Genomic DNA, 12541 nt, shown 5'->3' on the forward strand with positions numbered 1-12541 from the left:
CAATGAGAATTACGCTTGGAATGGTCCGGCGTGATGAGCAGTGGTGAGGGCGGGCTTTCTACAGGAGGCACCATGGCGGCCGAAGGATGGTCGGAGCGAGCGAGGAAGCTGCTGAAGAAGATGAATTCCTTTCATGGGGCAGGTACGACCGCGGGCTTTCCGCGTGAGCCGTTTTTCTACAGCATTTAGCCACCGGAGCGCATGTAGACACACCCAAGCAGATTTAAAGCCAGCGTTTAGACGCCTTTCGATATTAAACGTCGTGGACGGGATTGAAATTCAACTGCTAGAAATGCAGAAAGCTTCAGCCAACAGGTAAGCCAAGGCGAGCTTGACCACGTCAGGGCGTGTTTCATTACCTCCAGCTCTGCTACGGGGAGAGAGACCCAAGTAATGGGAACGTATATAAAGGTAACCGCCACTTCCTTTAAAAGCGCGGAAGAAATAAATGAGAGACGGACTGGATTCATTCCCCCCCCGTTTGGTTTTGCAAATTGCTTGCGGTTCTTCAAAGACCGCTGTGCAAACAGCAAGAAAAAAAAGAGTATTCGCTTATGGTTTAATTATTTCTGGTACAGTAATCCGAGAGTAGGAACAAACGGACGGTTTTTGCAAACGTTGGGATTGATGCTTTCCGGCGTCTTCCTAAAACGATCTGGAGCAAACTCTGAAGTGGATTCGTTTGCTGAAACTTTTAAGGTGGTTTTTTATTTTAAGTAAATGACAGTTGAAAAGCTCTTTGCAAACCAAGAAACGGACATCTAATGGCAAACATGGTTTAAGATAAGTCATGTAAAAGCAATGGGGCAAAAGGCTTAATTTTATGTGTTCTGAGTGAATCTGAGACGATGGCTCTAGGACTCTTGTTAATTCTTTCTTCATATTGATTTTGCTGTAAGTTTCCTTACCACAAAAGCTACTTTCTCTATATCATCTTTGGGTTTGTAGAGGTAATCCTTGCCTTTTGAGCAAAATTTCTGTTGCTAAGAAAGACATTTGTTAAAATTAATTTTGCCCCATTTTATGACCATTCTTGCCACAGTAAATGTAAGTAAATCACTGCAGTTGTTAAGTTAGTAACCCACAGATCATTTTCCAAAGAGACGTTTTGGCAGATTTGACTTATTCATAGAAACTAGATGTTAGCTGCAAGACAGATTGATTTGGGTTGATTTCTTTGCAGGTTCTTTCAAGGCGCTGTGTTTGCCATTTATGGTTGCTGGACAACAAGTAGGATATGTCCCACCGGCTGTAGCCAAATGTCTCCATCAATATCCGACTGTTTTCTCAGTGTCTCAGGGAGATAAAGCCCCTTCAAGGGTAGAACTTAACAAACAACTGACTTCTTGTGACCAGAGAACAGCTGCGGTACAAAGAGTGCTCAAGGAGCTGAAAGCACAGCAAGCTTTTCCTTGTTTAAAAGGCTGGAGGGATGAGGTGAGAGGACTTGGCACAACCAAGCAAAAGCAAGGGGACTCTTTCTTCTATTTCAGACTATAGAAGAGATGTAGGCAAGAAAAGTCCAGTGTTTCTGTTCTGAATAACAGCTTAGTAGGAAGACAGTGCAGGGTGTGTGTGCAAAACCAGAGCTATTTACTAATAAAAATATACCTCTGTTTCAGATGTACAATGTAATGCCCTATTTTTGTGACACACCTTTCTTCAGCATGGAACGGGCTGCAACACGTAAGTTTAAAATTTAAAAATCTTGGTATTATGCTGTATAGGAAAGACTTGACTTGTGCAAAAGTAAATAATTCCATTGTGTGTGTAATTTTTAAAATTATAAATTATCTTAGAAAAGAGAGCCAGAATGGTATGATAGTTAATGTGTTGTACTAGGGGCAGAGAGGCCAAGATTTTAGTCCACCCCCAGTCATGGAAACTCATTGGGTAACTTTGGGCTAATTGTTTTTTCTGTTTATCTTCTCTTACTGGGCTGTTATGAGAAAACCAGAAAGGTGCATTATGTAGGGTGCTTTGAACTCCTGTGCAAAATGTGGGATTTAAATCCAACAAAACTGTTTTTAGCTGCAGAGACATGGGATAAAATCTCAACTAAAGAACTTACGACATTCCATAAGATTCAGAGTCCAAAGTATTTCATCTACTTAGGAAATTTAGATAAAAAATGCCTTAGTGAAGAAATCTCAATGAAGAAATGTGGCTCCCTTGCTGACATTCTTTTAAATATGCGCATTGACAATAGTTTAAATACTGTAAATACTCTTGTTTCAGAAACAGTTTCATTATTAAGGTATCCCATGAACAAATACATAACATAAATCTCTGCATTTATTTAGGTATGTTCACCAACTCTAAAGGAAAATGATAAATATTTTCTTCTTGTTTCCCAACCCAAAAGTAGGAATGAACTAATTCTACAAATCTTGCCATCACATTTTGCTCCAATATTCCTTCCTGAATACCAGTATATAATTTTATAGGCCTTTGAACACATATTTTATGATTTTATTTTAAAACAGATGGCATAGTTTGCACGTAAAAGGTAGATCGCTATTCCTTCAAATTGTTAGGATGAATACAATAAAGCATGTCAAGATCACTGTACACACACACACACACAAAAACCCACCTTAAGACACTAATTCTCCTTTCCTACGAAAAATCAGGTGCCTTCCTCACCAACATTATGCTATGAAAAAAACTGTTCATGCCAAGCATTCCTCTTCCATAAAACTCAACAATTGGAAGTATCAGACTTCCATGAGCTTTGATATATCAGTGTATAGGAAGCTAAGCACAAGCAAATCGCTTTAGAAGAGACAATAGTAATTTGTTTTCTGCATTGGAGTTAACCACAATGCAGTCTCTTCAATGCAAAATTCTGATTATTGAAAATCTGGGATGAGTTTTTAGGTATTTTTAATGGACCACCAATCTTGGATTAACTTCAGCAGCTCTAGAGAAATAAAGAAAAGTTTGAACTTGCATAAGAATTCTTCAAATATTGCACTGTAAATTGTAAAGAAGGAATTATGTTTATGGACATTCTCGCTGTTCCTTTACTATTCTATTTTTTGTCAACATTCCCCAACACAGTATTTTAATAGTAAATATCATTAATAGTAAATACATTATGAAGGCTTAAGCAGATGAAATTACTCATAAAATCAGAACATATATGGTGCAAAGGTAGGTGTTTGGTTTAGGCAGCAAGAAATGCTGCCTAAATTCATATCTGATTTCTCTTGATCCAGCACTATTGGGAGTGAAGCGCTATGGTGCCCACCTGAATGGCTATACTTGGCGAAATGATGAAATGCACATGTGGCTGGCCCGAAGGGCCTTGAACAAACCCACATATCCTGGCTTATTGGATAATTTGGTAAGAGATAAATTAGGAAGACAAATAGAATATCTCATATAAAAATGGGATTAGCTAACAGTTGTCTAAATACTCTTTATTGCTCCAATACAGCCAGAGAAATCACTTAACTTAATGAGCTTGGGCAGGCCACAGTATTGGGTTGAATGCCCTAAATAGAAATAAGCCTTTATTATTGATACAAAATTATAATTTCAGCATGAACCATTTTTCTTAGCAATGTGAACATAGTTCTTCCTGTCGATATTTTTCTTACAGATTAAAAGCATATATAGTAGTCCTCTATCTACAATTGGGACCAGAATTTCCCTTGCAGGCAGTTAAAGAGAGCCGCACCTGATTTTATGACCTTTTTTTGCTATGGTTGTTAAGCGAACCACTGCAGTTTAGTGAAATACACAGTAATTTAGCAAATCTGGATTTTCCCCATTGACTTTGCTTGTCAGAAGCCAATTGGGAAGGTTGCAAATGGTGATCACATAACCTCAGGACAGTGTAACCATTGTAAATTCATGTGAGTCATTAAGCACCCAATTTTAGATCATGTGACTGTGGGCATGTGGCAATAGTTGTAAGTGCAAGGATCAGTCATAAATCACTTTTTTCAGTGCCATTGTAACTTTGAACATTTACTAAATAAATGGTTGTAAATTGGGGACTGTGTGTAAATGCTCCAAAGAAGTCTTTAAGCTATCTAATTTGCCAACTCAGAAATTATTCTTCTGTTTGAGGGAAAAGTTCCTTCTTAAATACCAAAAATAGCTAATGTTGACTGCTTTCTTTACGGGGAACCACAATTTAGGGGGTTTGTTTTTTGTTTTTGTTTTTTTGCTAGGCTGCAGGTGGCATTTCATCAGAGCTGGGTGTCAGAGAGACACTAATAAAAGAGTGCCAAGAAGAGGCTTGCATTCCTGCTTCCCTTGCTACATTATCCAAATCTGTTGGAACTATCAGGTAATGCAGAAAGTTCTAAAATCCAAGGTACATTGTAGTGTAGCAGTATTTATGTTTGCTTGTGTGCATTATATACATACATATTTCCCTTGAAGTTGACATCAAGGGAACATACTGTATTTATAATCAATAATTTTTCATTCAACTACTGTATGATTTTTTTGATTGCTACATATTCCAGCTCAATCGTGAAAACAAGTATGTCAAATATAGAAGCAGTGTTAATATATAGAATTTCCAGACTACAGATTGCCTGTGTACAGATAGCACACAGCATTTATCTATAAAACATACATGGACCTCTAAATGTCACTCCTAATTTCATAGGAATCCTGGAAGCAGTATAAAAAAATGGCTTGGCCTCCTCTGAATGAGGTCACTTCCTCTCTTGTAACTCAAATCAGTGTTACTCCACACGAGAACATACCTGAACATTCTCTATGCAAGTCACTGGTGTGATTGAATTATTCTCTTTTTCCCCCCATCCCAGCTACACATATGAAGGGTCAGATGGAGGCATCTATCCTGAATGCCAGTTTGTATATGACCTGGAGCTGCCTGAAGAATTTGTGCCCCGAGTGGGAGATGGAGAAGTGCAAGAATTCTATCTTTGGTCACTTGATAAGGTTCATAGATGCCATGTTGCTTACCAATAAAGAATAAAGGTTGACCCTTTTGAACAGTGAAAGAGAGGACTGATGAGGCCTCCCACATGCAAGCAATTTTCTTTTCTGTTCCCATTTGTAATGATGAGTCTATCTTTCGAAAGCCCAATGAAAACTGATTATGCATTACGGATCCTGTACCATTTGCATATTTCAAACAAGAGATGGTAGGACTGCAGCTCTCCTATACTTTCCTAGCTCGTTATTATGTTTAATGTTTAACTTTATTTGGAATGGTAGAAGAAACGTATTGCCACACATTCTCATTAATTCTGTGCTATGATAGCCATTATCTTAGTCTAGGCATGATGTTGGAGTGCTAACTACCATTTCTACTTTGTTAATTGTAAAACTTCTCATGCAGGTGAAAGAAGCCATTGGATCTTCCGATTTCAAGCCCAACTGCGCAATGGTAGCACTGGATTTTCTAATCAGACATAGTTACATTCAACCTGATCAAGGTAGGTGTCCTCAATGTCAGCTATGTATGGTCAAAGTTAAAAAATGTACTTGGGGAAGAAAGAAGGGGGAGAAAATGACAAAAAGAGGCTTCTTTGTAGAAACACACTTGAAGGATAGTGAGTACTATGCATACAGTTTTCTCCTCTGCTTCTCTCTTTTCAGAACCCCATTATGTAGAGTTGGTGGAAGGGCTACACCAGAGCCTTTGAAAAGCCAAGGCCTGCCTGTTGAGATGAGTGTTTCCCCTGTATTTTCTTTTTGCTAAAGCCAAGACCGGCATCTCAGATGGAAACCCCGAGGACTGAAACTACGAGATCCTGGTCAGGGCTACAGTTACTACCTCTTTGTACCTATATGTGGAAATCCTGTAAACTCAAAAAAGTTTACTGTACCACATATTTATACATCATGAATGTTGGAAATGCTTAATAGTCACAAGAGCACCAAGTGTATTGTTCATTTTCCACATGATTCAGCCATGTAAAATCCTCTGTCCAAATCCTTGTCCATTTGAACATTTAATTAAAAAAAAAAAGTCAACCAAAAGAACATTCTGAAAGTTGGAAGGTGGGGGAGTAAGGGAAGACAGCAGCAAAATACTGTACAGGAGGTGCTTCTTACAAAGTTCAGTCTGACTCATTGAAACGAGTGAGCATTGTCTTGTGCAATGCTTCCCGGTACGATTCTGATGCTACAGCCCCATAAGAGCTGCCACGGGAGCCAAGGCCAGACCCTCGTACTCGAGTTGGGGCCTGAGAGAAAAGGAAAAAATAAAATCATACTGAGCCTCTCAAACAAAATAACATATTGTAACAAAAGGAAAAATAAAACTCATCATAGATCTACTCTTTGGCCTATTTTGTAAGATGCCATCTTTTCTCATTGTGTGAAATCATTTTATCGATGTCAAACAACCACACCATCAACTCCCCTCTTGTGGAACAGTTCAGTTCTTGCTCCCAGTTTCTATTTTTAACAATCATGTTTCCTAACACAGCAATTTCTTTTTTTACAGGCAGTGTAATATATGGGACAGAAGAAAGCCAAGGCAATGTATATAAACTCCATTGGCCTTAAAGCGCTGCCCACCCCCCTCAGCCCCAAACCCGACAGCAGAGTGAAGCCTCCCCCCATCTCTTGGGTTCAGTTCGCACAACCCGGACATTGAAGGCTGGGGGGAGGCTTCACTCTGCTGTCAGGTTCAGCCCTATCTGTCAGCCTCTGCTGCCAGCCTTATCTGTCTCTCTCTGCCTATCTTCTCTGCTGTGTCTTACCTGACTTCCAGCTCCTGCCATGCTGGGCAAAGAGTCAGTAAGGGGAATCCCATTTCGCTCCATGTGTCTCGCTTCTCCGCTGCCCCACTCCTCCCCACCTGCCACACCCCCTCGCCAGCCAAGATCGGCAAGCCAGATTCGGGAAGCTGAATGCACTGCTGCCATCCGAAATGGGCTCTCTTGCAGCGCCTCATCTCTCTTCTTCTCCCAAGTGGCAACTGTGCGTCCGGCTCGCCACTAAGAGAAGGGGCGCACAAGATAGGGTTTACAGGAGCGGCCTCCACGAGGCCGTTCTGCGTGGATGGCAGGGGCACATGGGGCGTGTTCCCCCTCCCTTTCCCCCCCTCTCCGGCCTCGCCGCCTCATGTCATGTTGTTTGCATGGCAGCTGCCCATGCGTCTTAAGTATTTGGGGGGGGGACTTATTTTTGGGGGGAGGCGGCTTATTTTAGCGCATGCGCTCAAAAGCCCAATTGGGCTTATTGGGACATGTCTTAGGGAAACACGGTATATACTGCTTCGTAGTGCTTCACAGCCCTCTCTAAGTGTTTTACAGAGTTAGCATATTGCCCTCAACAATCTGGATCCTCATTTTACCCACCTCAGAAGGATGGAAGGCTGAGTCAACCTTGAGCCGATGAGATTTGAACTGAAGTAGCCTGCAGTACTGCACTCTAACCACTGTGTCACCTCAGCTCTAATACTATGCAATAAGACTCAAAGACTTTCCCTTTATGCAAAGCCAGTATATAATAAAGCAACTGGAGAGACTGCCCTTCCAGAATACAAAATTTACTTATTTTTTTACATATAGAGCAATCTGAAAAATTACCTCAATAGGGGTTACAATGCCCTGTTTCTTGCGACCCAGCCCGCTGCCTTCTTTCCAACCCATGGCCTGCAGCATGCGGCTGCCAATATTGTCACTTCCCAGTCCATCTCGTGTTGGTTGTTCAAAATCCCTGTTGCAAATGGGGGAGGGGATGAAGTAAACAGTTAAGACAATCCTGCTCTCTCTTCTGCCAGTCGAGACCAGAGAAAACAGCCCAATGCAATGAGGCAAAGAACACTTTGCTAATAAATGTAGCCTCTTCTAAAAATGAAAGCTGTAGTGTAAAACTTACACTGTGGCTGGGGTCACAGCTGAATATTTTCTTTTCTTGGGTTCTGGTGGCTCAGGAACACCGTATTTTTCCCTTCGCTCAGCTGCACGATCTCGATACTTCATCTGAAAAAAATAATGAAAGGACAGCTGATGAGATGTTTCCTATATAACACATTCTCTTGTAGTGCCCCCCCCCATCTGTCCCATCTATTGTACCTCCATGTCATTCTTTTCAAGGGCTTCAAGCTCTTGCTCTGACAAATGTGCCCGTCGGTGAATCTCCAAATTTTGCTACAGAGGAGAAAAAGAATAGGATGAAGGAGTGGAGATAGAATCAAAACACATTCTGGAGAGCCATGTTTGCTCCTAAGACATGCAATCATTTCTGTATTAGCAGTATTATGTTTATATTTTGGCTTAATATTTTATTCCTGAAGTACCAAAGGCAGTAAGCGTCTTAAAATTAATAACAAATTAAAAATATATAGGTATAAAAACCATAGGTGAAACTCCAGCAAACATTTTCAGATTGCAATCAAAACCTTACTAAAGTATCCAAACTCAACAAAGAATGCTTTCTGGGCACTCCTAAAAAGTTCACTTCTAAATTATAAGCTCCATTTGGGAAGTTTCTCCCAATGAAGTAATACTAAAGACTGCAGGGAATTATATTGTAATTTAGAAACAACTTAAGCAAATTATCATGTCTTTTCTGTACATGTTGTTGGTCCCTTTTCAAAATCTTCTGTCTCTGCTATCTATCAATCAAATTGAGGCATTCTTTACCAAAAAACCACGTATGCTTTCTCCAGGAACAACTGCAATTAACACACCTACAAGATGGGCAAAAGCACACTAGGTAAAGCTGTCATATGTATTCAGGAGCAAAGTCAGGTTGTTGTATTTGCTCCTTTAAGAGGAACACAACTTAAATTGCATTCCCTGGATAAACTATCCCACTAAAACTATCACGGTTTTATCTGGATTAAACCTATTTATTTCTCTAGAAACTATTCTCTGAATAGTTTATTTCTCTGAAACTATCTCATAATACAGTTAGAATTAGGTTGAATCTTTTGGACTTGATTAAGACTCTGCCTATAAAAACATTTTGGGAACTTCTTGGCCAATTTCCCTTTGCTAGCTAGGTTTGGCTTTACCCTAAGGAGGCAGAGTATCGATAATTTGGCTTTCCTTGTTGACATTTTGCTCAATCCCTCCAAGACAGAGTGGCTGTGGATGCCGGCATCCCGGTACAGTCAGCTGAGTCCACGGCTGACTGTCGGGGGCGAGTCACTGGCCCCGAAGGGGAGGGTGCGCAACTTGGGCGTCCTCCTGGATGAACGGCTGTCTTTTGAAGATCATTTGACGGCCGTCTCCAGGAGAGCTTTTTACCAGGTTCGCCTGATGCGCCAGTTGCGCCCCTTTCTAGACCGGGATGCCCTATGCACGGTCACTCACGCCCTCGTGACATCTCGCCTGGATTATTGCAATGCTCTCTACATGGGGCTCCCCTTGAAGGGCATCCGGAGACTGCAGTTAGTTCAGAATGCGGCTGCGCGGGTTATAGAGGGAGCCCCTCGTGGCTCCCGTATGACACCTATCCTGCGCAGACTGCACTGGCTACCTGTGGCCTTCCGGGTGCGCTTCAAGGTTTTGGTAACCACCTTTAAAGCGCTCCATGGCATAGGGCCGGGTTACTTACGGGACTGTCTACTGCTACCGAATACCTCTCACCGGCCCGTGCGCTCTCACAGAGAGGGACTCCTCAGGGTGCCGTCAGCTAGGCAGTGTCGTCTGGCGACGCCCAGGGGAAGGGCCTTCTCTGTGGGGGCTCCCACCCTCTGGAACGAACTCCCCCCAGGACTCCGTCAACTTCCAGACCTCCGAACCTTCCGTCACGAGCTTAAAACACACCTATTTATCTGCGCAGGACTGGACTAGTTTTTAAATTTTATAGGGGTTTTAATTGGTTTTAATATTTATACTATTTTTAATAATTTGGCTTTTGAATAAGTTTCTTAATGGTTTTCTTAATTTGTATATATATGTTTTTATTTGCCTGTGAACCGCCCTGAGTCCTTCGGGAGATAGGCGGTATACAACACACACACACACACACACACACACACACACACACACACACATAATAATAATAATAATAATAATAATTATTATTATTATTATTATTATTATTATTATTATTATTATTATTATTATTATTATTATTATTATTATTATTTTCTGCTTTTGGCCAGGATAAAACGGAAGCAGAGGATTTGAGATTTAGATATTCAAATTCAAAGCAGTGCTTTCCATCTTTCCTACAACATAATTGGCCCTCAGATCTAGATTTTAGTATCTTATACATTCTTTATTAGAGACTGGCACCCTTCTATATGAAAGCAGTAGTTGCCTGAATTCAGATATAAAGGTTGAATCTACATCACGTTATTAAAATTCCTATTACACAGCTAACAGGAATCAAAACTATCTCCCATTGTTAGTAGTTTCACTTGCACTTACTATTACAAGATTATACTTCTCCTATTTGGTCAATTCTCAGAAATCTTTATGAAAGTTGCAATATTCTTACTGATAGCCATGATTCTTATTAACCATTTGGTGTCTCCTTCACATTGTCTCTTTCACAATATTAACTGTTTCAGGTTTTTAATGCTAATTCAAAACAATAACAATCTATTCAACATGTTGACAAGAACAAAGTTGTTTTCTAACAGTTTATGGGCTAGGAACAGTGGCATTTTGCTGGATCTTGCATGGTCAAAGTATTAAAATTCTGCCTACGAAGAATTAGAATCATCCGAAAATTCTCCCATAGCCTCTAATCCAAGTAGTCCAATTAGCTGCTATTGTTGATTGTACAGGTAGTCCTCAACTTACAATAGTTCATTTAGTGACTGTTCTAAATTACAACGGCACTAAAAAAAGTGATTTATGACCATTTTTCACACTTATGACCATTGTAGCATCCCCATGGTCACGTGTTTCACATTCACATGCTTGAAAACTGACTCATTTATGACGATTGCAGTATCCCAGGTCATGTGACCCCCTTTTGCAACCTTCTGACAAGCAAAGTCAATGGGGAAGCCAGATTCATTTAACAACCTTGTTACTAATTTAACAACTGCAGTGATTCACTTAACAAATGTGGCAAGAAAAGTCATAAAGTGGGACAAAACTCACTTAAGAAATTTCTCACTTAGCAACATAACGTATCCTTTCTTTTATGTACACTGAGAGCATATGCACCAAGACAAATTCCTTGTGTGTCCAATCACACTTGGCCAATAAAAATTCTATTCTATTCTATTCTATAAATTCTGGGCTCAATTGTGGTCGTAAATCTAGGACTACCTGTAATGAAAATGAGAAGACTCTTGTCAGCTGCATACCTTATGTAAGCCCGATAGCTGCTGGTGACGAATAAGAGCCTCCTTGCTGGGAAACTGTCTGCGACAAAGCAAGCAAGCCAGTTTGTGCCAATCAGTTAATTTCTCCTCCCGATCAGCTGCCTTCTCTTGTTCCTCTTCACTGTCGCTTTCGCCACTGTATGCAGCCACTAAGCCTCGAGGTGGACTCTGCAAGGGGGGAGGATTGTAGGCCAGAATCAGAACTATTACCTTAATCTGATTTTTCCATGTAGCAAGTTAATTCCCATAATCCTCACTCTTCTGGATTATCTCAGAAATAGCTTTTGACACCAAAGAGTTCTTGTGTTCAACACTTCCCGTAATACATAAATATTGGTGTATCTATTTCATACCTCAAGGTATGAAACATCAGCCAGATTTGTAGAATCTCTACATCTTTACCCGTTCTTCGGGCCATTCAGAGTGAAGCCCAGAAAGTTGACATTTCAGTGAAAGTCGAGAGGAAAGGCTTACCAGCCGATCATCACCAGTAAACTTGGACAAATCCATGCTACTATGCTGCCTCTCAGCCAGTGCTCCCTAAGAACAACAAAAGCAAGCAGGGAAATATTTAAACATTTTTCCTAATGAAAATACATTTTTTCTACACAGCAGTCAAAACAGCCTCTCAAGCTACACAAGGTGGTCATGCAGGATGTTGCATAATAATGAACATTAACTCAAACATAACCACTCCCTCTCTATTTCTACACGATTGTATTTTTTAAAAAGCATACAACATACCACATTGCAATAGCAATTGTACAATATATATACTTTAATGCTGAAATAATATCCAACATAGTTCTTTATTTGTTAACAAATGCTGATGAATCTTCATGCATACCTTTATTAACTACAGGCAGTTTTCGACTTATAACAATTCATTTAGTGACCATTTGAAATTACAATGGCATTGTAAAAAGTGACTTATGACTGTTTTTTACACTTAACAACCAATGGTAACGTGATCAAAATTCAGATGCTTGGCAACAGACTTGTATTTATGAAATTTGAAGTGTCCCTGGGTCATGTGATCAACTTTTGTGGTCTTCTGACAAGCAATGGGGGAGCCAGATTCATTTAACAACCATATTACTAACAATAACTGCAGCTATTCACTTAACAATTGTGGCAAGAAAGGCCGTAAAATGGGGCAAAATTCACTTAACAATTGTTGGACCTAGCAACAAAAATCGGGGGTTCAATTATGATTGTAAGTCAAGGACTACCTGTAACAGATTGTTTTGTTACAGGTATATTCCTGATTTAATGGTGCATTCCCTATAAATTGTA

At 40.2% G+C, this 12541-nt stretch overlaps 2 protein-coding genes across 3 annotated transcripts in view; one reads left to right on the forward strand and one right to left on the reverse strand.

Annotated features, from left to right (window-relative positions):
• The first annotated feature begins 33 nt into the window (after positions 1-33).
• Positions 34-5782, forward strand: LOC131193636 (uncharacterized). 2 transcript variants are annotated; one of them, XM_058174056.1, is made up of 8 exons: positions 34-142; positions 1184-1437; positions 1623-1686; positions 3222-3349; positions 4185-4303; positions 4794-4929; positions 5333-5429; positions 5593-5782. In XM_058174056.1, the coding sequence occupies exons 1-8, from the start codon at positions 34-36 to the stop codon at positions 5637-5639; spliced, it is 954 nt and encodes a 317-aa protein (XP_058030039.1). In that variant the 3' UTR covers positions 5640-5782. The 2 variants fall into 2 exon arrangements, with proteins under 2 accessions (XP_058030039.1, XP_058030040.1); XM_058174057.1 differs by having other exon boundaries at positions 81-315.
• A 150-nt stretch (positions 5783-5932) lies between these two features.
• Positions 5933-12541, reverse strand: part of RBM10 (RNA binding motif protein 10) — a 30061-nt gene continuing 23452 nt past the window's right edge. The window contains exons 19-24 of the mRNA XM_058174051.1: positions 11720-11785; positions 11228-11413; positions 8025-8099; positions 7828-7931; positions 7536-7665; positions 5933-6182 (exon numbers count right to left, since the gene is read on the reverse strand). Coding sequence (XP_058030034.1) covers positions 6057-6182; positions 7536-7665; positions 7828-7931; positions 8025-8099; positions 11228-11413; positions 11720-11785 — 687 coding nt within the window. The 3' untranslated portion in view covers positions 5933-6056. The remainder of the gene's footprint in view (positions 6183-7535; positions 7666-7827; positions 7932-8024; positions 8100-11227; positions 11414-11719; positions 11786-12541) is intronic.

Source organism: Ahaetulla prasina, chromosome 2 (genome assembly GCF_028640845.1).
Source record: "Ahaetulla prasina isolate Xishuangbanna chromosome 2, ASM2864084v1, whole genome shotgun sequence".
NCBI classification, from domain to species: domain Eukaryota; kingdom Metazoa; phylum Chordata; class Lepidosauria; order Squamata; family Colubridae; genus Ahaetulla; species Ahaetulla prasina.

Excerpts from the sequence above, each read along its gene's own strand:
- LOC131193636 (XM_058174056.1), top strand. The coding sequence starts at position 34 with ATGAGCAGTGGTGAGGGCGGGCTTTCTACAGGAGGCACCATGGCGGCC. Across the intron at positions 1,687-3,221 it reads CATGGAACGGGCTGCAACAC|CACTATTGGGAGTGAAGCGC; the intron begins GTAAGTTTAAAA and ends CTCTTGATCCAG. Across the intron at positions 5,430-5,592 it reads TTACATTCAACCTGATCAAG|AACCCCATTATGTAGAGTTG; the intron begins GTAGGTGTCCTC and ends CTCTCTTTTCAG.